The following is a 27,973-nucleotide window of genomic DNA, read 5'->3' as shown; positions in this document are numbered from 1 at the left end:
ACGGCTCGCTGGCTTGGGGAAAGGTGACGTCATCGTAGCTGGGCGGTGTAGGAAGGTTCCACCAATGGGATACAGGCAGAGTGGCTTGCTTTCTGTAGCTCTTGGCCAATACTAACAAAGCAAAAGGGGGCCCGGTTGTCGGTATAGAACCAATGGAAAACAGGGAAGGAGCACGAGGCGGAGTTGCGAATCCTATCACCAATTGGAAAGAGAGGGTGGAGCCCGGGCCTTATCAAGCGTGACCAACCAGCGAGAGGAGCGGACACTGAGGGGCGGGGCTGTAATGCCTTCCCCCAATCGGACAGCGCCAGAGGCGGGGCATTCTTTGGGGTGCCCAATGAGGAACGCAGCCGAAGCGGGCCTGTCAAGAGAAGGGGCTGGGGGCGGGGGGACGGTGAGTCGGAGATAAACACTCCGCGGTGGTGGCGGCTGCTGCTCTTCTTTGGGTTCTGTCACGGTGTCGGTGGTGCTCGGCTCACCGGTCCCCTCCCCCTTCCGGCGAGCGTGGTCGCCAGAGAGCTTCTCTCAGCCCTGCTCTGCGGGGTCCACAGCGGGGCGTGGGTGTCCGGCGGCAGCGGCGGCGAGTCCGTGGGCAGTGGGGGTTGGTCCAGTGGCTCCGGACCCCGGTGCAGAATGGCGGCGGCGGTTCGGATGAACATCCAGATGCTGCTGGAGGCGGCCGACTACCTGGAGCGGCGAGAGAGAGGTGCACGGGGACGGGAGGAGTCCGGCCCGAGCGGGGACTGGGGGCTCTGAGGGGCCCAGCCGCAGGTCCGGGTGCCCAGCTGCTCCGGGGGTAGTTGGAGGAGCTGAGAGCGCGACCTCGAGCGCTCCCAACCCCTCCAGCTCTGCCCACGCGCGGTCCGAAGGGAGGCCGTCGCTGCCCCAAAGGCAATGAATGGGGGTGGAAAAGGGACCGCTGCCCCGGGGTCCGGAGCGCCGCCCGCTCCGCACCCCGTCGCGAGTGGGGGGCCCGGGGCCCCCTCAGCCAGGCCCTGGGTTTACCTCACTGGGGCTCGTCCCGGCCGGCCCCCAAGTGGGCCTGGCGCCGGGTCTCGCAGACGGAGGAGCAGCGCCTCCCCTGCCCCACACCGTCCCTCCCGGGCTCTGGCTCCCGGTGTTTGCCCCGCACCTTCGCCTGAGGCTGGTCCCACTTAATACACACCAACCTGCTGGACGTTGCCAGTGGGAAACCCAGGCTCCAGGAGACTTGCTGTCTTTCTCAACAATGAGCAGCTGGAATGCTCCTTACACCTGCTCCTCACTGAGGATATTCACTCAATTAAAAAAAAAACCAATCATTGTTCTAAGAATTCCACCTCGCTCCGTTTAATTATTTCCACAATCTTCTTTTAATGAAAAATAAATCAATCTTAAAAGGGAAATACTGTGGAGGGGAGAGAGTGTTGAATGTTCGGGGCTTATTCATTAACTGGATCCTCCGGTTTTCTAGAAGCTGAACATGGTTATGCCTCCATGTTACCATACAATAACAAGGACAGAGATGCCTTAAAACGGAGGAGCAAATCCAAGAAGAATAACAGCAGTAGCAGGTAATTTGGTAAATATTTCCCTTTCTCTTTTAGGTTATACTGTAGATTATACAAACTGCAGAATGGACGTTGCCTGTTGTGATTATAACAGGGTTATAATCATGTAAATGAAGTGGCGATCATGATTCAGTAATGTACACATGGTCTTAAGGCGTTGGAGGAAGCCCTTCTATTTGGGTTGAGGGGACTGAAAAGAGAGAAATGGAAATGTTTTCTATTTCTTTATGAACTTTTTTTAAAACTTAATTTTGCTTTTCTTCCCTTTTGGAGCAAAAATCTGTGGAAACTTCAAGTGAGATTAGCAACAGTGACAATATTTTGCCTTCAGAAGTTGCAGATTCAGGGCAAGTTTTCTATAATTGAAAATACTGGACATTATCCACTTTTTACTTTTCATAGTAAAGATTTTATAGACGTGTTAAATATTTGACTTGGCATAGGTGATAGGATTTCATATTTGACATGTAAATTAAATACAGTTATGTGTCTGATAATCTAATTTGTCACTCTATTTATAACGGCAAAGAGGAACGACTGAGGCTAAAACCTGCCTTTTTGGTGATGCAGGAACATATAATATTAAAATATTAATATGCCACAACCCTTTTATGTTAGCCTTGTAGTTCTTGAAATTTGTAAATTTCACTGGGAAGTAAATACTGGTTAATGGTCAATGAAATCACATACTAAAACCCTGAATGTACTTCTTGGTACATGTTGAGTACTCCACTAATGCTATTGCACCCTTTTTTCCCCCTCTTTGCCCTTAATATATGTTAGCTAGGAAATCTGCTTTTATTAGACTCATTCAATTATACCTTTTATTCCAGTAAATTAAAAACATTGACATTTTCAACACTGATTTAGAATCCTTATCTGTCTCCCATTCTCATGAAAATTCCCTGCGAGTAACTGTATTTGGTTAACCTCTGTGGCATAATACAGACAACTAAAAGCCAGAGGTTTCGCACTTAAACCTTAAACTCCCTTGTCCTTGCTGCCTCTTCTGTCCTTGATTCACCCCATTGTCCTTAGCACTGGAAGAACCGCAGGATATGAGTGAACAGCACATATGTGCCGAGCTCTTGAATAGGAAGGCACATGAAGGATGGATCTGTTAATTAGTTACCTGGTAGTTCTTGAAATTTGTAAATTTCCCTCCCACCTTTAACATTATCTGAAGGTGGTAACAAGTAAAACTGTGCATGAGTACTGACAGCCTTTAAGAATAAGGTTAATGCTGACTTGTATTATGCAATGGTATACAACAATTTATGTGTTGCTTTTTGTTACAGTATTTTTAAAAACTTTTTTGGAAGAACGTTGAAGCCTTTGGGTTTATTTTTCTGGATAAGTGTAGCTCATTTGTTACTTTTATCCTTGTCCACTCATGATTTGAGAGGAATTGCTCACATTAATAGTCAAGGCTTAATCCTTAGCATTCTATTTTTTTCTAAGTTTCACTCTATTTTTTTCAAAGTTTTCACTCTGTTTTTTTCTAAGCTTAATCCTTAGCACTCTGTTTTTTTCTGAGTTTCGTTTTTTTCTAAGTTTCACGGGAAAGTTGTTGAGGGGATGTTCAGTGGTGAGGAAAAGAAGGGGATGTTGTTGAAGAGAAGTAGCTTGGCCCCAAAGTTGATTAGGAAAGAAAAATAATGATAGTTGAGAATTTCAATTCAGGAAATAGCTTCTTTCTCTTCTCTTTAATATCCAGCTTTATTTCTGGGGAAATGGCTGCAACTCTGGATTTGGGGAAAAACTCTGTTATTTCTGTCAATGGGTTTGGTTTGCTTTCCATGGTTAGAGACCGGAGGCTATCACCGTTGTCCATACTCTTGACTAGTAATGAATTTGTGCAATAACTTAAGTGGTGCAAGGATTTCTGAGAGACCATGATTGAACCTGAAGATGGCACCAAGCAAACATATGAAGCAAGAGCAGGTTGTTTTGTTTAAATGTACTCACTTCCTTTATGACCTGTTCAGAATGACCCTTACCTGAGCAGTGAGACATCTCCCCAGAGAATGCAGTTTGACCCCTTGATTTGAATTAGACTTATATCCAAGGCCATATATGGTCAGGATTTTGAACTGAGGTAAGGGCTATAGAAAGATTACTGCTGGTTTACATAACCATTGGTAACAGTTTATTCTTGTTAATTCAGGTTGAAATGCTGGGCTCTTTGCTTGTAGTGTTTGGGGGGTGTACTTTTCCTTGGACAATAAAAAATAAGATTTAGCTACATATCAAACTTCTTGGGAAATGAAAATGCAGATCTTAAGTTTCTCTAGTTGCTTGTTTAAAGAACAAAAACAAATGAAATTGTGAATATTGATTGTCTTGGAATCATCCAGAGAACTGCAGGGAGATGGAATCTTTTTTTTTTTTTCTTTCCTACTGATTTTTGAAATCAGTTACTAAATATTTAGAATTGAAATCCAGAGGTTTTAAAAGTATGTTTTGTTAAATTGGTAAAGCAGGCATTGGCAGTAATGTGAAAGAGGAAGTTCAGCACTTGCCTCCCAGTTCTTTTATGAGACAGTGGCCGTATAGCTGACTTGACAGGGTGAGTCTTTTTTAAACCAAGGACTGGTTTGGCTTAGTTATCTTTTTGTTAGAATATATTTTTAAATGGTGACATTTGACCTTTATCAGTGATTTCAGAGTTATCAAATCTTTTCAGTAATTACATGGAAAATGATTTTGACACAAGGAAGATGATTTTGACACAAAGTATCTGTATATTCTTATAATGCTTTAATTTAAAATATAAATTTTTCCCATCAACAGAGTTGGCGGGCAGTCTCTTAACTGGTCATTTTTTGAACTGCCTGCTTTTTATTAAAGAAAAATTCAGTTTCACTAAACCAAATGTACTTCAGTAATGCCCTAGCCATTAGGTATAAGTCCGCTTGTAGAAATCACCATATGTTCAGCACTCTTAAGTAATCAGATAAGATCTATAGTTTCCAAAGCTCTGTTCAAAGTTCGGAAGGAGTTATGCTGCTTATGGAATTTGTTTAAAAGATTATCTTGGGGATTCTGAATTTTTTTATATGTATCTTCAAAGAATCCAGAAATTTTGGGTAAGGGTGCCCTGTGTGCTACGATTTTTCTATAATCAGAGACCATGCTCTTTTCAAATATCCACCCTTCTCTCCTCCACCACCTTCCCAGAATGGTCCTTGTCTACAGTTAAACAGGGAAATCTTGACCAGCTTTCATCATACACTTTCATCCATTTAAAAACTCTGTCAGGCTTTGAACTTGTTATTCCCTGTTAAAACCAGAATGCCACGTGCTTTAAAGCCAAACGTTTGCAGTTGCAGGCCAGGCTCTTGTTAACTGTGATATCCTGATGGCCATTGCAGGAAGTATACCATCAGAAAAATATAACTGAAGAACACTGAAGGATAACCAAGTGAATCAATTTAAAGCTTTTAAGTCAACCAGTTTTAAGGTTCCCATGTCCTTTATCTAGAAAACAAATATTCTAAAATTGAAACTACTGTCATTATCTTATTATTTGTTTTTCCTCATGAATAAAAATTGGCACCCCAGAAGCCTTGTGGAAGAGAAGTTTAGTGCTGGGTTGGAAATTTCCCATTCAAGACTACCCCGCACACACCCCACCCCCAGTCTCTGGTGTGAATGAACTTGGTGGTGGTGCCTCTTGATGTAAATGAGTGGCTGAGTGTTCACAGAGGTAGTGTTCCTCCATGATTACTGTGAGAATTTATCTCCTAGGCCCAGTAAGGTTCCAGTTATGGCCCCACAGAATTCTCGACCTGAGCCAGGGTGTCATCTCTCCTGAACTGATTAGGGTCCAGAGAATTTCCATAAGTAAAGTCAAGATTCAGCTCCTTTATAATGCTGGGACGTTCCTCAAGTTTATTTATAACTAGTTAGGCATGAGTTGTATGAGAAGGACAATAGCCACATTGACTGATTTCTTATGACTTCTGTGGAAACCTGTCCATAAATCCTTAGACCAGGGTCAGCTATAAACACACTAAGAGTATGATTTCACATACACCTCCACTTTCATCCAAGACTCTCTAATCACTTTTACAGTTGCTACCTCATTGATCCACGCTTGTTCAGTAGACAACTGGCAGTCCTTTTTATTTCCATTTTACAGAGGGGTTAACCGAGGACAGGATGGTAAGGAATTTTATTTCTTTCACAGTACCAGTCGGTGGCAAAGCTGGACTTGAGATTCCACCCGAAGTGCTGCCTTAACTAGCCTATCGTCTTTCTGTTGAGCTGAGTCTTGGAAGCCTCTTCCTGAAATAATTTGGTAGCTCTTCAACAGTAGCATCTTTCAGGAGGTTGTACATGATAAAATAACTTCAGGAAATAGAAAGATTGAGCGAAGAAGGGTTATTTTTATCCATATTAAACTGTATCCTATAGTCAAACAACTTAGCATACAATTTTGGTGTACAGCACACCTTGAGGCTGCAGGGCAGGGGTGGGGTGCCCCATCTCCACTGCTGCACGCTCGGCCTGAAGAGAGCTTTGCGGTGTTATACGGCCCAAATTCACATAGCAGTGTGCGGCTGTTCTCCTCTTTGTGTAAATAGAACCCTCTTATTTCCTTTCTTAAAATGGACTACTTTTCCACTAGGGAATGCATGCCTCTTAGTTTGTCACTTCTCCTTGAACTCTGTTTTAGATCTTTACATTTATCTAATTCCCCAAAGGGACTAATTTCTTTAGTAGAGCCCTTTCTCTGTCTTCTCTCCTACCAACTTGGGAGAGAAAGCAGTTAAAATAATTGTGTTGGTATTGGAGTAGTCCTTTAAGACAAGAATAATCTTACTTTTATTGTTCCCTCTTTCAGATCGACTCACAATGAAATGGAGAAGAATAGGTGAGTTGCAGGTTCTGGGGGTGGGATGGGGGGAGTTTTGATGTATTCTTTTTTCATTAAGTTGAGACTTAGTTGTGGCTCTTAACTTCCCACACTTAGCACCTGATACAAGAGTTTACTCAGGGTCCTCTAATCAGCACTGCCCGTACATCACTTAGATAGACCCAAAGACAACACCCCCAGTCCTCAGCCCCCGCAGCCTGCTCTTCCCGAGCAATGTGTTTCTGTGTGACTATTCTAAGGCCAAAGCATTTTAGGTCAGAGGCAGTGTTTCTACAAATAGTGTTTTTTAAAAATTACATGCTACTGAATATAATTGGTAGCGCTGTCTTAAATCATGCACACACAGATATATAGATATAGATATAGATCTATATAGATATAGATACACATACACATACATATGTGTATATGTGTATTTACAGTTCACTTGTGAATAAAGATTCTCAAAAGTCAGGCAAATGTATGCATAGCAGAAATTGGAGATGGTGGGGCACTCAGACGAGGCCGGCCACCTGCACCGGGCTCCATCTTGCCACAAGCTGGAGTTTGTCTCTCACCTAGATCCCCTCTTGCTGCTTATTTAAATCTTTATTTTTCAAATGACATAGCCTAGTCACTCTCAACTCTGGTTGCACATTAGAATCACTTGCAAAGCTTTTATTTTAATGTTTTTAAATATTTTTGTATGAAATACATTATACACATACATTCATATACTTGGGGGTAAGAGAACAAATTTTTATTTCTACTGATTTATTTTATGTATTTATTTTTTGTTTCTTACGGATGCCTTTTTTTTTTTTTTGGCTGCGTTGGGTCTTCACTGCTGCGCTCAGGCTTTCTCTAGTACAGCGAGCGGGGGTTACTCTTCATTGTGGTGCACGGGCTTCTCATTGTGGTGGCTTCTCTTATTGCAGAGCACGAGCTCTAGGTGTGCGGTCTTCAGTAGTTGTGGCATGTGGGCTCAGTAGTTGTGGCTTGCAGGCTCTAGAGCACAGGCTCAGTAGTTGTGGCACATGGGCTTAGTTGCTCCGCGGCATGTGGAATCTTCCCAGACCAGGGATCGAACCCGCGTACCCTGAATTGGCAGGCGGATTCTTAACTACTGCGCCACCAGGGAAGTCCCTCTGCTGATTTTATAAAATAACTTTTTGTTATAGAACTTTTCAAATATACAAAAGTAAAGTGAATAATGTAATCAATTCCTATGTATCCATCACCCAGCTTCCACAATTATCAATATTTTTCCAATCTTGTATAGTCAAAACCACCCCTTTCTGTGGAGTGTTTTAAAGCACATTTTCTTCTATCTCTAGTAAAGATTAAAAAAAAAAAAGACATAACCACTTGCTTTTACCATGCTGAAAAAAAATTAATAATTCTTTGTGAAGCTTTAGGGCAAAAAAACCCCCAAAAACACCAATGCTCAGACCTCATCCCTAGCAATTCTGATTTAATTGGCTTGGGTTGAGAGTCTGCACTAGTATTTTTTTATAAAAACTCCCCAGGTGATTCTCATATGCAGCCAGGGTTCCAAACCATTTAACAAGCCTCATTCTGGTCTCTGAGCTCCCATCAGTTTGAAGTACAGGCTACCCATCCAGATTGAGTGACTTTCTTGGTGGCCTGCATGAAGAAGATGATATGTAATGATGGTTCTGTAAATATATGTGGTTATTTCATGCAAACCCTCTTTGAAGAGGGAGCCTGACTCTGATAGTCAGGATGTGAATGACATGTTTCGTCAGTGAAAGGGCAGACCAGGCCCTGACTAGGAAGGAAAATCTTGGAACAGGGCAAAGATCTAGCATTACTCCACTGTGTATGTGTGTGTGTGTGCGTGCACGCAAGCATGTGTGAGAGAGATGGATGCAAGGTGAGTGTGCCTCGCACATGTGCTTCTCCCCATCCTTCTTCTCCCCTTTCAGTTTCTTTGTGATCGTGACTGACCATGTTTGAAATCAGAGCGTCTTTATGCATTAGGGATTTATGTATCATGAGCTGGAAACTCCAAAGTATCTCTTCTGAAGACAGAAAGGTAGTCTTTCTGTCTTCAGATGTGGCTTCTCTTTCTCATCTTTAGATTCTCTCCCATCTTCCTGCCTCTGGGGTGAACTGGGTAAACTGGGACTATTTCTGCTGAAAAGTCTTCTAGTTCTCCTCCCCCTAGGCATTTTTTTTTTAGGCATTTATTTTTATTATTAAAATTTCATCCCTTCAGGTAAGGGCTCTTAGGCTTACTTACTACAGCTTTGTGCCTTTTACCTCTGCAGGAATACCACAGGATGTCGATTTTATCATTTTTTTAAAATATTTATGTATGTATGTATGTATGTATTTTGGCTGCGCCGGGTCTTAGTTGCAGCATGCGGACCCTTAGTCCCTGTCGTTTATTTTAGCAGTTGAAGAATGTTTATTTTCTGCCTATAGTGTCTTAAGAGCTTGTGCTCAGTACTGGGTACTAAGTAAGTTCATACTGGGGTATTAAATCAGCATGGTCTCTATCCTAGAGAAATGTAGTTTGTCTAACGAGAAAGACACAGAAACAGTCTGCACAGGAGACTGTGGAGGCAAAGTTTCTAGAAAATTGGATTTGAAGTCATCACTGAGCAAGCTGCTTATAATTCAGATTGCTTGCATGTGACCAGTCTACTTTTGCTTATTGAAAAGTTAGTTATCTAGTTTCCTTATTGTCCTTTTTTTTTTGGAATTTGGTCTTCTAAGGTCTTGAGCATTTTTTCTCTAGTCTAGAGCATGTGAGCAGAAGAGAAGGAAGTCAGGACTCAAATTTACTTAATTTAACCAAGCACTGGTTGCTGCAATCCGGGGTGGGGGGAGGGAGGGTTAAAATTGTTGGGCTCTTCTCCCGTATAGTGTAGCTGCTTAAGATTTTAGGGTTTGGTGGTCTGCTGAACAGCTGCATTTGTAGTCCCCTTGGTTTCAGTAGCTGAATCCTATAAAACAGTACCACTTTGCTAAAGGCTAATACACCCTTGCCATTTTTTACCTTAACATCACATTTTTTAAAAAGATGGGCATGGCTCTCAAAAAAACAAAAAAGCAACTGAGGAAAAGAACTTTCAGTAATTGGATTTTTTTTCTCTTTAATACTGCGAAGTTAATTATACCTGTGTTAGTTTTTTCATGCAGAAACCTTTTCTGAGGCACGTTAGAGATTCTGGAGAGTTGGTGTGCATCAGGACTCCACTATGAGAATACTGTATTCAACACCACCCATTTAATAATCTTGGCATTGGTGGGAAGATAGAAGAAAAGACTTCTAGAAAGGTGGAGGTGGGAGGTGGTATTGGTGGCAGCAGCAGTATTTTTCATTCAATAGACTAGGCATTCGTGGAGCACCAAAGATGCTGGGTGCTAGGTGCTGGGGATCCTGAGCCCACAGAGGCCAAGCCCCCAGGGTGGAGGGCTACATTTAGTCTCACTGTAGATATGTCTGTCACTTGGCCTGTGCTTCTCTGCATTGTAAGTAATTTTGTGGGTCTATCCTCCTAAGGAAACACCCTTGGTGAGTGTGTGGTCATTCTTTCTTTTTTTTTAAAACTAATCTTGTAGAAAATTTTGAGAAATATAGAAAATCATACTAAAAATTAAATCATCCCTAATTCTAGCAGCCCAAGGAAACCGATGGAACTTTGAAATGTATCTTTCCAATTGTTTTTTGGAAAGTAACTTTAAAAATAGTTTAGTGTAGAAAATTGGAAAGTTCAGAAAAGCACAAAGAAAATAAACATTACATGTAATAGACCTTGCAGCAGTAGCAACCGCTGAGTTCTATATCCACCTAGACTTTTGTGCATACTTTTTAAAAATCAATATGGGATTATATAGTAAATAATTTGCTTCTTTTCAAGCTACATTATGAACATTTTCCAATACCGTTAAATCTCCTTTTCTTACATTACTTTTAGTGAATGCCCAGTATTACATCACATGGATGTGCCATAACTCATATAACCAATCCCCTATTTTAGGTTCTCCCTGTATTTTTTTTAATTTATTTATTTTATTTATTTTTATTTTTGGCTGTGTTGGGTCTGTTGCTGCGCGCGGGCTTTTCTGTAGTTGTGGCGAGCGGCGGCTACCCTTCCTTGCGGCGTGCAGGCTTATCACTGCGGTGGCCTCTCTTGTTGCAGAGCACCAGCTCTAGGCGCGTGGGTTTCAGAAGTTGCAGCACGCGGGCTCAGCAGTTGTGGCTTGCAGCTCTAGAGCGCAGGCTCAGTAGTTGTGGTGCACGGGCTTAGTTGCTCCGCGGCATGTGGGATCTTCCCGGACTAGGGCTCAAACCTGTGTCCCCTGCATTGGCAGGCGGACTGTCAACGACTGCGCCACCAGGGAAGCCCTTTCCCAGTATTTTCCTAATATAAGTGATGCTTGCTTAAACTACCTTATGGGTAATTCTCTGTCCAACATCATAATTCTTTCCTTAGGGTAAATGTATAGTTGTGGAATTCATGGTATCCACATTGTTACGGTTTTTGATGTTGACTGCTGGATTGCCCACCAGGCGGGTTATAGGTCATATTTTCCTTCTACCTTTACAAGTTTATATTTTACCTTAAGACTTTTATGAATTTAATAAGTAAAAAGCAAACAGAAACACACAAACTTGTTTTAATTTGCATTTCTTGTATTACTAGCACAGTTTAATAATTTTCATATCTTTGACAGTTTGTGTATGTGTGAATTGCCTGTTAAATAACCTTTGCCCAATTTTCTACTGAGGAGTTTATATTTTTCTTTATTTTTAGAAGATTCTATTGTATGAAGGATATATATGAAAGAGATTGCCTCTTCATGTATCATATAATTGTCCAGTTTGTCATTTACCTTTACGGAATCAGTCTTCTCTCACTATCTGAAATTGCCGCCTCTGTTGTATACTGAGTTCTTGCTTATGGCTAAGTCTGGTTCTAGACTTGTTCTTCTGTTCCACTGACCCACCTGCTCTTCCTGTGGCAGCGTACACTGTTTTCATCATTGTGGTTTTATGCACTTCAGGATCTGGTAAAGCAAATCTCTATTCTTCCCTCCTCCTCCTTTTTTTTTTTTTTGCGGTACGCAGGCCTCTCACCGATGTGGCCTGTCCCACTGCGGAGCACAGGCTCCGACGCGCAGGCTCAGTGGCCATGGCTCATGGGCCCAGCCGCTCCGCGGCATGTGGGATCTTCCTGGACCGGGGCACGAACCCGTGTCCCCTGCATCAGCAGGCGGACTCTCAACCACTGCGCCACCAGGGAAGCCCCCTCCTCCTTTTTTTTATTTTACTATGTTCTTAGCTCTTTTCACCAGTTTATTTTTCCTAATGAATTTTGTAGTCAGTCCTTCAATTCTCCGTACCCCAAATTCTTTTGGGGATTTTCAAAATCCAAATTACATAATGCCAGTATAAATTAACCTTTAAAAGTTCATGTTGACATCTTAGAGCTCTCCATCCAGGATTTGATGTGTGTGTTCATTTATTCAGATCTCTTTTCTGTCTCTAAGTAAAGTTTTTTGATGTTCCCATATAGATCTTGCACATTTCTTGTAAAAGGTATTTCTGGGTTTATTTGTATATATTTTAAAATTGCTATTGGTTTCCCATTGTAATTACTGATTAATTATTGTTGGGATGTGGGAAACCTTTTAGTCTTTGGTTGTTGTTATATGCCCTTTATTGATGATAATTCTGCTCTTTCCTTTCCTTAGCTGGGAACTCCTCTTGTTTGAATGCCTTTCAATAAGCCACTCAGCAAATGGAGGCTGAGTGAACACATATATGCTGCAGCCAGTGGGTCAGGAGTCAGGTGCTTGAATGGGCTCCTTTTCAAAAGAAGGTTCTAGTATCTCCTTTAATTATAGACACTCGTTTTTCTGGAATGGTACATATGCAGGCCTTTCTGGAATTAGGCAGCTGGTCTAGAGAGATTACCTCTGCCAGAGTCTTATGACTCTACGACAAAAGATTTTTTTGTGTGCTCTGTGAGGAGGATTCAGCAGCCTGATCTAAGCTGTTGTTTTCATCTGGTCAAACAGTATTTCAGTGGCATCTGGTCTGTCATGAGAAACCATTCCAGTCAGGTCTCTTCTGGCAAGATATTCTAATTGATTGCAGTTCCCTAGAGTGGTTTCTCTTGGGTCTTGTTTTTCAAATGGCCAAACTCCTTATATCGGAAGGGGTAGGGTCCTGAGTTGTGGTGTGCATTGCACCATTCTTACCGCTTCTGAACGCCCTTGACCACATTCAAATTTCACTCTAGGATGTTGTAATAAATCCACATTGCTTTGTTGCCACATGGGGCTAAGGGCATGGCCTGGTTATTACGAAGGAAGAATATAGGTATTAGTGTGGTCTATGGTGGCGGTGTGGAGGCGCACACTGATTTTTACTACTAGAATCCATCTTTCCTGGATGGTACCTCTTGGAAGAACATGAAGAAGAGACATGCTGGTTATTCAGCCAATTTCCAGTCCCCTACAGGGAACATTGGAGGCACTCCCTGACTTTTTGTCATAGACACTAATAGTCAAAGGGTGAGAAAGAGCTAGCAAGTACTAATTATAATCTATATTTTGTATTTTTTAATTGGGCTCTAGAAAGGAAATATTAAATATATACTTATGTATTTAATACTTTAATAGAGAAGTGACTTTATTACTTTAAAATGTAGCCACCATGAATTGCTGTTTCCACATTGCTTACTGAGTGCCGTGTTCCCATACAGTGAGCATATGACTATCTCTGTATATTTTACAAAGATTACGATCACAGTTACGAGAAATCTTCAAACCTTCCAAGGTTCCGCCTAAGTCGGTAATAATGATGCATTTGGCAATTATTTCTAAAGGGTCCATTTTAGAAAAAGGAGAGTACTTTTCTTCCTCAGAGAGTGACTTGTAGTCTTCCCCTGGATTTTTTGTTTAACCCAGTAAGGCTTTGTTCTCAACCCAAAATCTGGAGAAGGTTATGATCTCTGTGACCTGTAATCACTTTTAGGGAGTAATTTTTTGACCCATTAAGATTTGTTTCTTCTTAGTCTATACTAAATATCCTTTTTTTTAAAATCACTACACAGCTCATACATACCCATATCTGAAGTTATTTTTATTCAACTTCCAGTTACCCTATAGGATTTACAAAGCTATTTAATGGGCTAAATCTGTGTCCAAACAAAGGTAGGAGAGGAAATAGGTATTGTTTATGCAACTCTTTTTTTCTTCTTTGGAAATAATCTTGGGCCCAATTTTAATGAAAACTAGTACTCAGTGAGGTCCAGTGTATCATGTTCGTTAAGTAGGGCTTTCCTCAAAGAGAAGGGACATGAATTACCAAAGAGATCAGATTCTCCTCTTAGGTCAGCATCTGCAGGTGCATTATTATTTCTAGGCTCCAGTGGGTTAACACGAAATAGAAGACTTGGTCATTTCCATTATTTGGTAATGAAAGAAGCAGAACATTTAAATACATAGCAGGTCTGCAGCACGGAAATAAACGAATGAATGAATGTGATCTATTTGGAAAGGAAAAAAAGCTTCTGATAGGCTATGAAAGCTTGAAAACCTTTATGGAGAAGTTAAGTCAAACAAGATGTGGATGAGGGAAAAGAAAGAATATGTTTGGTAGAGGGCAAAGGGGAGCCCATTCTAGAACTTTCAGTAGGAACGGATATTTGTCATGGTCTGAAGGTAGCTCATATAAATAATTCTGCAATAATTTGTTTCCGTGTTTAATCACTCCAGCTAAACTTTAACCTTTAAACTTTTACCTTCAAGGCAGGGACTTGGTCTTACTCAACATCGTATCCCCAGCACCTAGGAAAGTGGCAGTATGTAGTAATCCTTTGAGAAATGCTAGAGGAATAAATGAATGAAAGAGCCAAGCATATATTTCAAGATTTCCACCTGCGAACCTAATTACTTATCTACCCTCTTAACTGGCTGCCATACTGTTTACTGTGCCCCAACCTGATTCTTTTTTGTCATACACTTCACTGTGAAAGTCTGAGGGAGAGAGTTCAGTTACATCTTCAATAAAGAAGAGCAATATCTGATAACAGTGTCTCCCTCACAATACAGACAAAGACAGACAGACACACACCTGATTTCATACCATTCCTGGTCTTGACTGCATCCAAGTCAGGAAGAACTTTAGGGACGACAGAGTAAATTCAGGAGCACTGTCTGCAGGTAGCATAATCTCTACCTGTAATCTTACTTTTTTTGTTGCATCTTTCTCCCAATTTACAAATCTGCTGGCCTGAGAGAGAGAGAGTTATGAATAAAATCAAAGAAGCTTCCCTGGCGGTCTAGTGGTTAAGTCTTAGTGCTTCCACTGCAGGGGGTGCGGGTTTGATCCCTGGTCGGAGAACTAAGATCCCGCATGCCACGTGGCGTGGCAAAAAAAAAAAAAAATCTTGAGTCTGGAGGCAGAGGTATAAAGAGCAGCCTTCAGAATTGTCTGAGAGTGCACTGGTGAGCCCCGGTGCCGTCCATCAGTGCCAAAGCTCGGGTTGGGGTGGCGCCTCCAACAGCCCAGAGCCCACTTCACTGATGACCTCCTTCACTTGCATATTAATTTTCCGTACTTCATGGCTGACAAGAGTGAAGGAAAACTAACAACAGAACTCTGAGGTATCCAAATATACTTTAAATCTTTAATATATTTGGAATTTATTTTGATGTTAATCTCCCCACTCCCCTGCCATTTTCTGAATAATCTGGGCTATCTCCAAGGATTTGCAGTGTTAGCTCATTATATGCTAAATTCATATCTATTCCTAAAGTCTGTTCCTGGGAATTTTTTCTTCTCTTCCTGTGACTTGTCCATCTTTTCCTGTATTAGTATATTCTGGTTTTAATTACTGCAGCTTTATAATACAATTTAATAACTGGTACCAAACAATCCTCTTCATTCTTCTTTTTCAAAAATTTTGGAGGTCTCTCACACAGTTATGCTTCTAGGTGAGGTTTAGACTAATTTCCCAGCATTAAAAAGATTACGGTTGGGATTTTTTTCTCTTGGTATTATGTTAAATTTGTAGACAAACTTGGGTAGCATTGACATTTTTACTTTGAGGGTTCATATCTAGGAAAGTGCTGGTTTTTTCCATTTATTCAGATTTTCTTATGTCTCTCTGCAAAGTTTTATAGTTTTCTTCCCAGAGATCCTTCCCAAACTCTTTTTTTTTTTTTTTTTTTTTTGCGGTACGCAGGCCTCTCACTGTTGTGGCCTCTCCCGTTGCGGAGCACAGGCTCCGGACGCGCAGGCTCAGCGGCCATGGCTCATGGGCCCAGCTGCTCCGCGGCACGTGGGATCCTCCCGGACCGGGGCACAAACCCGTGTCCCCTGCATCGGCAGGCGGAGTCTCAACCACTGCGCCACCAGGGAAGCCCCCCAAACTCTTTTAAGTTTGTTCTTAGACATGCTCTCCTTTCTTCTTGCTATTGTACGTGAGATATTTTAGGTTCTCTGGGTATGGATAATACATCCAGAGATGTGCTTGGATTTCCAAGGTCAATACATATTTGCCCCAATTTTTATTTTCTTTTGGCCATCACAGTAGAGAGATGTAGGCAGAGATCTCGGTGTGCTTCAGATGCTTCCCCCTCAACCTTGGAGTCCCTTCTAGCCCTGCCTCTACACGATGGGGGTGGCTCCAAAGGAGTCTTTCCTTTAGCCTGGGTTAGCATTATAAAGTCCTTGCTGATTTTTAAACGTAAAAAAATAATACCTTTAGCATAAGCAAGATCTTTATTTCCATAGAAAATGGGTTAGATTTTCCATTAAATCTTTTAATGACAAAAGATGTCAGTTTTCTTTAAGGGAGAGTTTAGTGAATTTGGATTTTACCAGATAGCCTCTATTTACCCTGTGAGATACTCTTGAGTTCCCTATTGATTTCGAAAGGAATATGATAGGGTTATAATTATCTGTGTTTGCTCCCAGCAATTATCCTTCCTCAAAGGAAGCTAGAGTTGAAAGAATGACTGCTGCCACATACAGAGCACTTCATGTCAGACCCTGGTCAGGGGCTTCCATACCCTATCTCAGTTAATGCTCAATGACAGCCCTGGCAGGAGGCATTGTCATCGTCCCTCTACTGCCAAGGAAACGGATGCTACATGGAGTTAAGTAATTTGCTCAAGGCTACACAGGAAATAAGTGGCAAGGCCAGGACCCCAAACCTTTACCCTTAATCACTACACTAATATTTGGTTGTATAGTGACTGACAGATTCAGAATATAAAAATAATTAAAAACAAAAATAAATAAAATTTGAGATACTAAAAAGAAAAAACAATAAAAAGCTTACTGAAGAGAAGCTCTAGTTTGTATCTAGTTTAATTATCATAGGCCGCACTTGATTCTGAGCATCACTCACTGTAGCTCAAAGATTGGTTTCTGTGTGCTACCGGAGACCAAAGGTATATCAGCGCATGCAGAGTAAGGAGAGTGATATTTCTGAAGAATCAGCAGGTGAGGTTTGTCAAAGTGCATTGGATCAGTGTGAAGAGACGAGGCAGTTGGGGCAGGAGGGAGCCAGGACTTGACTACCCTTCTTTGCTGCCAGTGGGGAGCTGGGAGGCAGCTCTTGACAACAGGGGGAGCTCTATCTGAATATGTGATGAGAGGGGCTCCAAGTAGGGGTCAGATGTGGGTACCAGGTGGCTTCCTGTTGAGGAAATGTAGCAAAACCCCCTGCTAGTTCCTGAAAGAGGGGTTAGGCCTGGTTCACAGTGGGACAGCAGGCTCCTTCTAGAAGGCCAGAGCCCTGGGCACGGGCGTGGTCGGGACTGAGGACAGAGAGCTGAGACAGGAGCTTGTTCTACTTGTTTGGGACCTGGGCACTCCCTGGGTGCTCACGGCTGGCTGAAGGATTCCGGATCCCGGCGTGGGGTAGAGGGGGGCAGGGTGTGTCTCAGGCTTGAGGCCCCTCAGTGGGAGCTGCTACAGAGGGGTCTGTTTGCTTTTTTGTCTGGTTCAGGAATTGAATTTCACTATCATATCATGGAACTGAGCCTGCTTCACATACTTCATCCCTCCCCTGGGGGTGGCCCAGGCACCAGCCCGGGGATGTGCTGCAGGTAGGCGGCAGGTGGGCAGGGCAGGCATCAGGCTGGAGCGGTGAGGCAGGCACTGCGAAAGATACAAGTTGGCTTTGAATCTCTACGAGAATCCAGAAAGCACTGTGCTCCTATTTCCATAAAACTAGGTCAGAAAACACTGAATGAACATGTTTTAGCCTAAACTTGAAGTAGTCAAATGGCTTATTTCAAGTTTCACAACTGGGAGTGTTCTTTGGAAACCCACATTTGGGTAGTGAATGTTGTACTTTCTGGGCTAGACTCCCTGAGTAACTAGGAATGACGACGCATGGAAAGATGACTTTATTATTTTTATCAGTAGACAAACTTCCTTAAAAATTTACATACTCATATCTGTAGATAAACCCACATCATAAAAGGACTAATATGACACTGCTCTGAATCATGTAGTCTTTGCAATGAGCAGGCTGAAAAATGTCTAAATCTAATTTTATTTTTGAACTTTTTTTAAAACTTGACAGTCTGTAAACTTTGTAGTGAGAATAACTGTATGTGACTAATCCTACATTCTCCTGGTGTTTCTAATAACATGATCTATTTTCATGGCTCTTGGTGAAGAATATTATCCAAGGTGAACACGTACCTTTTATACACAAATTCCGTTTTTGTTTTTTTCTCCTCATGTAGTAGTTGGAGGAGCAAACCTCTCATGTGGCTCTTTGCTGGTGGCCATTCCATGTGGGCAGGTTTTCAGAGCAAGCGGAAGTCTTGTAAAATAGTAAGCCTCTTGTACCGCTACCTCTTCCTAGCTCAGGAGTGAATGCTGGACTTCTCTAGCTTGCCAGGGCTTAGGGGACCTTGGAGAGTCTAGGACAACCTCAAGAGCCAGAAAAGGGAGGAGGCTCAGAAACAGGTGAGGTGAGAGCTCAGAACCACTTGTTGGATCTGCCTTGGGGGAACCTCCTGAAGTCTTGATGTGAAGGGTGTGAATTGACTGCCTTGGTCAATATCAGGCATACTGGCCTGTATTTGAGCTTTCTGAAGCAGTTTTCTTCTTTCGATTCCAACCTTTGTTAATACGGTGAAATTTTTAAGAGGGAAAAGGGGGCAAACTGAGCTTTCCAGTTGTCTTCCAGTTCAGCTGGAGGATAGCCTCTCAGGCTCCCAGGACCTCTTCTCCAGGTTGCCGTGGGGACGGGCAGTGGACATGTACCTAAAACCCCAGGACCCTGAGCACTACTGAAGGTGCAGAGACATAGCAGAGATGGACTCTGCCCCGAGAAGCTTGAAGTCTAGTGGAATAGACGACACCAACCACGCGGCAAGCGTGCATTAAGCCGATGGGAGGGGAAGGCACCAAGGCAACCCAGCAATGGTTAAGTTGCGGCCCCATCTTTCTAAGGAGTTGGCAATGAATGGTTAAGTCACAAATACCAAACAAGGCAGGCAGAACAGTGAATTTCCCAATGAATAGGAAATGGAGGAAGCACTGTGGACTGGAATGGCCTGTGAAGACTTGAAGGAGGTGGTGGGCTGAAGCAGAAACTCTGAATCTTGGCTGTTTCTCACATTCACGGAACCTGCTAGCCTCTAGGATAAAGCCTAAACCAAGGTTTCAGTGAAGCATTAATTTCCAAAATTTTAGGGACTCTTGTGCTTCTGCCACATTCTGCCACACTGCAAGACCTGTTGGTGGTTCTCTCCAGCTGTCAGCATGCTTGTTAGTATAGCAATACCACTGATGGGCATTTTCCTTGTTTCTAAAAAATGCATCTAACTTTTTGAATGGTTGAAGGACGAAAAAGTGTAACAAATTATTCAGTAAAAACTCCCCACCTTTCCTTGTCCCTGTTCGACTAGCCCCTGACTCCTTTCTGCCCAGCCACTGTTACTAGTTTCTTATGTATCGTTCCAAGCTTTCTTTATGTTATACAAGAAAACATGCCTTTAGATAATTATTTTTCCTCCACTTTTACCCAAAGATGTAGCATGTTATATGCACAGTTTGGTACCTGGCTTTTCTTTACTTAACAGTATATCTGAACGTTCTTTCCTCATAGTACATAGAGTACATTTTCATTCTCTTTCATAGCTGCATAGTACTCCACTGTATGGATATACCATACTTTATTTTATCAGTTCCCTATTGATGATGAGTTGGGTTGTTTTAATCTTTGCTATTACAAATAAAGTTGTAATGAATAACCATATACATTTGTCATTCACATGGGTAAATATTATATGCAGCAAGATATAGTTGTAGTGATTTAGTGGTCCTGGAAGGGGAAAGAACAGTATGGGTTCAAAGGATTTTCTCACTGGCATGTCATTACTTTCTGAACTTGGATGTTCTGTAGGTCACATCATAACCCAGAAACCTGGAGATAACCTGATTCATGTGCTTAATAATAGTAGATATGAGTCTCTACCCCTTCATACATATTATAGACTTAACTTTAGAAAACCATGGATTTTGCTTTTCCTTGGTTTTTACCAGAGTTGTATAATTTCAAAAGATGTCCACTTGGCTGGAAGTCACTGGTGGCATTTGCCATCACTGGGCTGGGCGACTTCATACTTTGTTTGAGCTTGTTCTCCCGGGTGACTTCCGGCTGGCTTTGAAAGTCTCCAATGCTACTATGATCTTGTTTTTGTAGACGGGCCCACCTTCGCTTATGCCTGGAAAAGTTGAAGGGGCTGGTGCCACTTGGTCCAGAATCAAATCGACACACTACACTGAGTTTATTAACAAAAGCCAAATTGCACATAAAGGTAAGTGCATCCTGGGATGCCTTTTTGTCTTTACCTGCCCAGGGAGGGTTTGTTTGTTGTTATGAGGGACAGCAGATGTCTGTCTCTAGGACAGTTCTCTCCTCTGAACTCCTCGAACTCCAACCAAGTCAGTGTCTTGGATGACTCACAGACTCAACATGTCCAGAACCCAGCTGAGTAGTTCTCACCCCTGTGCGCCAGAAGTTAAATTGTCTATCCAACTGTCCATCTCATGTACAGGCCAGAAAGTCAGGGTCATCCTTGCCGCTGATGATCATCTTGCTCCTCAGCCACGTGTCTCCAAGACTTACATATGTCACAGCCTGCTGTATTTCCATAAAGTCCATCATGTACTGTAGTAAACTCCGCAGAGGCCTCTTCCAAGCTAATCTCCAGGCTTCCCAAGAGCAATCCTGCCGGAGCTCAAATCAACATGTCACCACATTTAAAAGTCTTCCGTGGGGCTTCCCTGGTGGCGCAGTGGTTGAGAGTCCGCCTGCCGATGCAGGGGACACGGGTTCGTGCCCCGGTCCAGGAAGATCCCACATGCTGCGGAGCGGCTGGGCCCATGAGCCACGGCCGCTGGGCCTGCGTGTCCGGAGCCTGTACTCCGCAACGGGAGAGGCCACAACAGTGAGAGGCCGTGTACCGCAAAAAAAAAAAAAAAAAAAAAAGTCTTCCATGGCTCAGGACACACTGTATGACCAGGCCTGCCCGACCCGGCCGTCCCCTGCCTTTGCAGCAGCAGCTTGTGCCAGAGGCTCCCCTCTCTGCCTCAGCCTTTCTTTCAGTCCCTTGCACTTGTCAGGTTCTCTCACCACAGGGCCTTTGTACATGCTATTCCCTCTGCTTGGTACTCTTTCCCCTCCCTTTTTCACCTAGTTAACTTCTTGTCATCCTTCAGACCTCAGCACAGGTATCACCGTGTGGGGAAACCTTCCCTGACTAGGTCACCTTCTTCCTGTGACAGATGGTCCTTATTATTACTGGATCTCTCTCTCTTAGCACTTATCACAGTTGACACCTGACCATGGCTTGTGTGGCTATGTGGTTGTCTCTGTCCATGCTGTTAGAGTATGGACAAGGGAGGGGACCAGATCTTTGTGTTCACCTTGTATTTCTAGCACTTCCCGGAGGGTCTGAAACAGAGTCAGCACTCAGTATATGGCTGGAATAGCAAAGGGTAACTCCTGAGAACCACAGCCAAAATCACTGTTTAGCATGTTTTTATAGTCAGAGTCATAGCTGGACACGTGTCACTTGAATTATGGTTGATAGCCTTGCGTACATGGCAGTTTTAGGAGGGAAAAGAACCTCTGTTTAGAGCAAAACAACCACAGTTACACAGTCTTCAGAATTATCTGAAGAATTATCTGAGAAGCTAGAGAACAGATTTGTAAAATCAAAATGATCTATGGAAATGTGTTTTCTAAGCTCTTATTTGGACAATTTAGAATCAGGACTTCAAAAGGGAATATTATTCCTGCCAACAGACAGAAGTTAAATGAGGTTTGGCATGACGCAAAAAAAAAGCACCTATGTAATTGGGACACGTACTTGAATAAACATACTTCTAAAGGAAAGTCTGTTTCTTAAGCGCCCGTCACACGCAGTGCTCTAGCTCAGGGAGTAGGTGTTTGGGGCGTCACAACAGACAAGGGAGAACAGGTTGGGTGTTCCTGCCACAGTCTTTCCACTATCACAGTTGAGGGGTGCTGGACGCTAGAGTGTTAGCTCACCCCGGAAGCCATGCGACAGTGCAGGTTCCAAAGTGTTGTCGATGCTGAAAAAGTTAGATGTAGACAGGAGTCACCGGCCAGGCAGCTTCCTGTCCCTGCGAGAAGCTTGACAAGGGACACAGCAAATGGCTTCTGAGGAAAACTGCTGTATTTCCCCACAAGGCAGGGAGGTGCAGGGTCATTACCAATTTTGAAATCTGCCTGTGCCCTTCAACAATTACCCCCTTTGACCTGCAGAAACTTGAAGACTGTGACAGAAAAGCCATTCACCAAATAGACCAGCTTCAGCGAGAGCAGCGACACCTGAAGAGGCAGCTGGAGCAGCTGGGCATCGAGAGGATACGGACGGACAGCACCGGCTCCACGGTCTCCTCGGAGCGCTCCGACTCTGACAGGGGTGAGCCCCCCCGAGCCCGCATCCTCAGGCCCCTCCCCAGCCCCCTGCCGCCTGCCAGAGGCGGAGCCGAGGGGAAGCCGAGAACCCCCGTGACTCGGAGAAGTCGAGGGGCGTGGCCTGCGGGGACAGGCGTCCTCTCCTGCAGCGGTTAGGCACCGCGGCCAAGGAGCGGCCCTGCCGAGTCGCTTGGCCCTTACGAAGCAGGCCTTCACCACGCTCTGTCTCGTCCTTCCCACAGAAGAGATCGACGTGGACGTCGAAAGCACAGACGATCTCACGGGCGACCTGGACTGGAGCAGCAGCAGCGTGAGCGACTCGGACGAGCGGGGAAGCATGCAGAGCCTGGGCAGTGATGAGGGCTACTCCAGCTCCAGCATCAAGAGGAGAAAGCTCCAGGACGGCCACAAGACGCGTCTTGGGCTCTAGGAGACCGTGGTCGCTTCGGCTGCCGCCCGGATGGTCCCGCCCGTCGGCTCCGATTAGGTAGCGTATCGGACCTGCCCACAATTCCCTCGCACGTCAGCTTCCGTGTTCCACCGTCACCAAAAGCAGCTGTGCAAAAGTTGTCAAGGAAGTGCTTAGGAGTGTGGGTTTCTTTTTTCTTTCTTTCTTTTTCTTTTATCCACGATCCCCATCTTGAATGGGGTTGAGCGGGCCCCCGCGCCTGCTGGCGTAGGGTAGGCACACGCTGAGCCAGTCAGTGCAGCCTGGACACCTGAGGGCGTCACCGATCCGTTACTGCTCAGTCTGGGGTGGCCGAATGCCACTCGTCCCCAGGATTGTGGGTTTCTGACTGCATCCTCTAGCTTCTCTCTTTCTCTCCATAAAAATTCATCTCTGACAGACTGTACATTCCAATCACTTTGAAGCACCCAAGAATTCTTAGACGGGATAAGCACTTACTCACATCTCGGCAATTTCCCCCTCTTATTTACTGTCCCCGTGTAGTCTACCAGACCTTCCCTGAAGTTTTCTGGCTTCCTCTGTGACTTGCCTAGCGGAAATGTCCGAATGTGTCTTGTGTTTAGGAAACTGAAGGAAACAAACTTTTAAAGTTGAGATCCTGATCTCAGAACTCCAAAGTAAGCTTTGAAAGTGGGATTTAAGAGCGCTTAACCATGGCCCTCACCGCCTGTGAGCAGGCAGGAATACCTCCAGAAAACACACCCTTCACACACGTCCCGCGCCAACGCCCCCGACCCGCGTGTGGATGGCCGCAGTATTTCTCACTCTCAAACGGACCCCTTGCGAGCACGTCTTTGGGGTAGCACAGCTTATAAAAGTTCCAGCATCGTTTGTTCTCACGAACAGAACGGTACAGTCTATTTTTGTGCGCTGTCCTTGGGACCATGCTGTGTCCTGCTCTCCCAAGGCACATTTCCCCTCCAAGTCGGTTATGCTCCTTGTCTCTGGAACATTTTTTTTCCTACCTCAGAGATAAATGAGATCTCCATTTCCCACTTAACACAAACTGATTATGCCTCTTTTGTTTTGTTTTTGTTTTTGGTTTTTTCCCCCAAATAAGTGACATTTGGTCCAATTCTAATCTATTTTGCTGTTTAACTTGCAGCAATAACTGAGCTTTGGCACTAGCTGAGCTAGTGTCCATCATCAGTGCAAGGAGAAGTCTACATTTCTACTCTCTGTTGCAGGTGAACGGGAGGGGATGGTACAGTGTTACTACAATTCCTCTCCTTATTGATTATTTTTGGACACACCCAGAAACTTCTTTATGGAGGCTTTTGGGTTAATAGTTTAAAAGGCTGATTTTTCTTTTTGGTTATGATTTCTCCCTTAAGTGGTCTCCCACTTTGTAGCATTTTTATTTAAGCTAAAACAGAGCACATGTATATGTACATAAGACACATTAAATCTATAAATACTATTTATTCATTTTATATAAACTAATGTAATGGAAAATGAATTCTTATGACTGTGCTTTTATAGATGTTCTAGAAACTTTGTATGTAGGTATCTACATAATTGGTTCATTTCCCCTTAATACTTTTGCATTCATAGTTTTGAGGTCTCGATGCTTTCAGCCTCTGGTGAATCTTTTTCATTGAATTCAAACCATTTGTAAAACCTGTGACGCTGAAACAGAGCGTGTGTCACAAAGTGATGAGAACATTCCTAAATCCACAGCCGCACTGCAACTTAAGGGCTCCCTGGCTGAACCAGTAGTGGCGGCGCCTGTGCCCCCCGCTGGCCTGTGGTCTCCCCGGCCCCAGACTCACCTCCTCAGCGCCTCTTCCTTGCCCACGACTAAAAGCTCAAACGCACTCCTCACGGAAGCTCATTCTGGACGTGAAGAACAGTCGAAACAAAGATTACTTTTGTGTTTATTTTTTCTTTTTATGGATTTCTTAATGTATTAAAATTTTTTAATTGGAAGTAGTGATTCCTAAATGATTCCAAAGTCATCTGTAATTCTTCTGTTTTTGTTTTGTTCTGTTTTTCTCTCCATTTCAGGTTTGGGTGGGGGGAGGGGCAGGTGACACAAAGGATTTTTTTTTTTTTATTGTTGGAATCTTTTCCAATTACCAGCTGAAGATTTGCACTGAAATACAACTTGTATGCCTTTTGCATTTTTAAAGCCTGCTTCCTGAATTTAAGCAGAGTGATAGTGTTCAAAGAGCCAGCTCAGCCTGTAACATGTTTGAAAAAGATATACCTGCACTTTGAGGTCCCTTTCGAATGCCATTCGCTAGACCTCGCAAGCATTTTAATTGCTACATTCAAGCGCCTCACAAGTCCACGATGCTAGATCCTGTACGGCATCGAAAACTCAAGACTTTGGCAAAAGCTTGTGGGCTTGCATTGGGGGAGGGAAGGGAACAAAACTTGTGTATTTGTTTGTTTAATTTAGAAATAAGGCATCTGAGAGATGCCATTATTTTCTGTGTTTTAATTGTTGTGCCTTTGAGTTAAACTGCATTTTTGTCTTTTGGTTGAAATATGAAATGTACTGTCCCAATATAAAATAGTAATTATTTGACCTTTGCACTGTTTGTCTGGTCCTTTTCAATTTGATAGCATATAAATGTGGAACTTAATAGATCTCTATATTTTTAATGCGCTTGTGATAAACTGACACCAGGGTTAGACACGACTTTCAAATCTTGAGGTAGACCGAATGCTAGACAGGCCTCTCTCTAACCAAAACTGTAACCTTCAGGACCAGCAAACTCAGCCCCAGGCAGCTAATCCCTTCCCCACGTGGCTGACCAGCCGCCCTGATGCGCCAATGTGTCGTGTCATTCACTGATCCACCAGCATAACTGTTAAGAGCTATACAGTCTTTTTGGTTCTGTTTTGTTGTTGTTGTTGTTTTGTTTTGTTTTTTTAAGCAAAACGAAAAACCTTTCTATTAGGGTTGTTGGGGGGAGGGGACGGGCAAAGATATAAGCCCCAGCCTTTAAGACTTTGACTATTGTACGTAAATATAGATGTGTGTATATATAGGCACATGCATATTTTTATGTGAAAACTGGTTTTAAGAAACTAAAATCAAGTCTACACTCTTATTGATACCATTGCAATGCAAATGGGAAAGTAAAGAGTATGTAGTGCAGTTTAATTTCATGCAGTGAGAAAATATATGTGTGCTTCTGTTAACATCCCAGAAAACCTAGCTTTCCATACCTGTTGGCTTAGAATGGCGGGCAGGCGCCCAGGGTATATTTGTTTTCTTTTGCTAAGCAGAGATCTGGGATTCAAGGTGCTGATAGCGACTGTGGCTCCTTTCTCTAGTCACAGATCTAATGCTAGTGATTCAGTGTCACCTTTTTGAGCAGGACCTACATTTTTCTTCCTGTCAACCCAAAACGAAAATAATTTCAGTGTCGATTCAGAATTGAGTACTAAGAAGGCCCTGACCCTGCAATCGGCCGCTTGAGTGGTTTGAGGGTTTATTTTTGAAGGTGGGCATTCTCCCTTAACCTCTACTTTTTTCAAAAGAAACAAAGGGCCCTTACCTGGGTTTCCTAGGAGCCTCTCTCCTCAGTCCCTGAAGTGGCCAAAAGCAAATCCTGGGGTGTGTAAACTAGGTAAGATTGTGATGCTCAAAATAACTAACAATATCTTGGGGCTTGATAATGGATTTTGTGGGCTTCTTGCCTCTCCCCCATCCTTTAAAGAAAAAACTTATTTTTGAAAAGTATACACATACACATGATTCAGGTTTTTATATCATACTGTATTGGCAAGGATACCACTTTCATTGTGCTTTATTCCCCCGAATCTCACTCCTTTCTTTCTTCTTGTTTCCCCAAATTTCTTTGTCTTTCCCCTTTATCGGCCCCGTGTGTTGAACACCAGAAAGTCAAAGGCTGCAGGGCGATTTCCTACAAGTCAATCTATTATTTTTCTATGTTTAACTCTTGGATGCAGTATGTTTAGGTTGCTGGCTACTCCTGATTTTAAAAATCCTTCCTGGCAGAAGACGACCCAAAGACCCCTTTAGATGAGGTGGATTTTCTCGTTCTACACTATCAGGTCTCTGTAGACTGTGGGATGTTTTGTTTTCAAAAATACCTGGGGATGAGGCCGGGGCTGGGGGGGTACGATATGTGATTTATCCTGATTTTTTCATTAATATTTATTACATGGATGATTTTCTTACCCTGTGTTCTTCTGAAAGAAGAAATAACTGCCTGGCACCGTTAGAGCCAGCTGTTGAATGGCTGAAGAAGTTGAGTATCTTTGTCTTCTCGCAAAATCGTAAAATGAGAATTAGTAAAGCACTGGATTCAAAGATTTACCCAGATTTTAAATTTTGATTTCTTATTCTGTCTGGGGGTGTGGAGGATTGAGAGGGCTTTCTTCATTTTAGCTTTTACCAGAGAACCAAGCTTGCCTTGACCCCTTGTCCTTAGAATTGGTGCTCTGGGAATGTTGCTGTGAACCGTCAGCGTTGGGGGCCATCTTCCTAACGGTGAACACAGCCTAAACAGGGAGCAGCAGATGAGAGTATGAAATTCTGTTTCCAGATGTTTATTTCTTTATGTAAATACGATGCCAATGTAAATCCTGTGTCAAGACATAGAGAATGGTGCTTTTTACTACAGTTAGTACGTGCATTTTGAGAACTACTCATGTTTCAGAGAATCTTTGCTGTGTATATGTAAACTTCTGTATTGTTCAACTGTTAACAAATAATAAATTATTTCATTATTAAAGATATTTTGGTCTTCTGGATGTTTTGTATCCCAGTTTAGCCTTCCATGGTTTTTACTTACAGAGCTGAGTTAATCAGGTTTCTTTTTCCTTTTGATTTCATGGAAAATTTGCTGGCCAAAAGTTTTCAGCCCTTGGATTCTGTGATGGGAGCTTTGATTGTGTGGCTCTGGTTGAAGCGCTTCCCAGCTGCTCTCCTCCCGTTTCTCCTGCTCATGCGCTCGCTCTGTTAACATCCCAGATAACCTAGCTTTCCATAGGCTTCCCTGCGACCCGTCTGACCGTGCAGGCTGCGTTCGGGGCCGCACAGCAAACGAGACTGCCCCGTCTTTCCGGCAGCCTGTGGTCTGGTGGGAAAGAGGGAGATGCATTCACAGTTTGATGCAATATAGTCGGTGGTGGAGTAAAG

General features: G+C 43.1%; 1 protein-coding gene across 1 annotated transcript; it reads left to right on the top strand.

Moving 5' to 3' along the window:
* Nucleotides 1-384: 384 nt before the first annotated feature.
* MXD1 (MAX dimerization protein 1) lies at nt 385-27,570 on the top strand. Its single transcript, XM_004277030.4, has 6 exons — nt 385-706; nt 1,454-1,553; nt 6,400-6,429; nt 20,136-20,250; nt 22,227-22,386; nt 22,625-27,570. Exons 1-6 carry the CDS (start codon nt 634-636, stop codon nt 22,810-22,812), a joined length of 666 nt encoding a protein of 221 aa, XP_004277078.1. The 5' UTR covers nt 385-633; the 3' UTR covers nt 22,813-27,570.
* The last annotated feature ends 403 nt before the right edge of the window (nt 27,571-27,973 follow it).

Source organism: Orcinus orca, chromosome 13, assembly GCF_937001465.1.
Source record: "Orcinus orca chromosome 13, mOrcOrc1.1, whole genome shotgun sequence".
Taxonomy (NCBI): domain Eukaryota; kingdom Metazoa; phylum Chordata; class Mammalia; order Artiodactyla; family Delphinidae; genus Orcinus; species Orcinus orca.
Note: the sequence above shows the minus strand (reverse complement) of the source record. Positions and strands in the feature narration are given on the sequence as shown.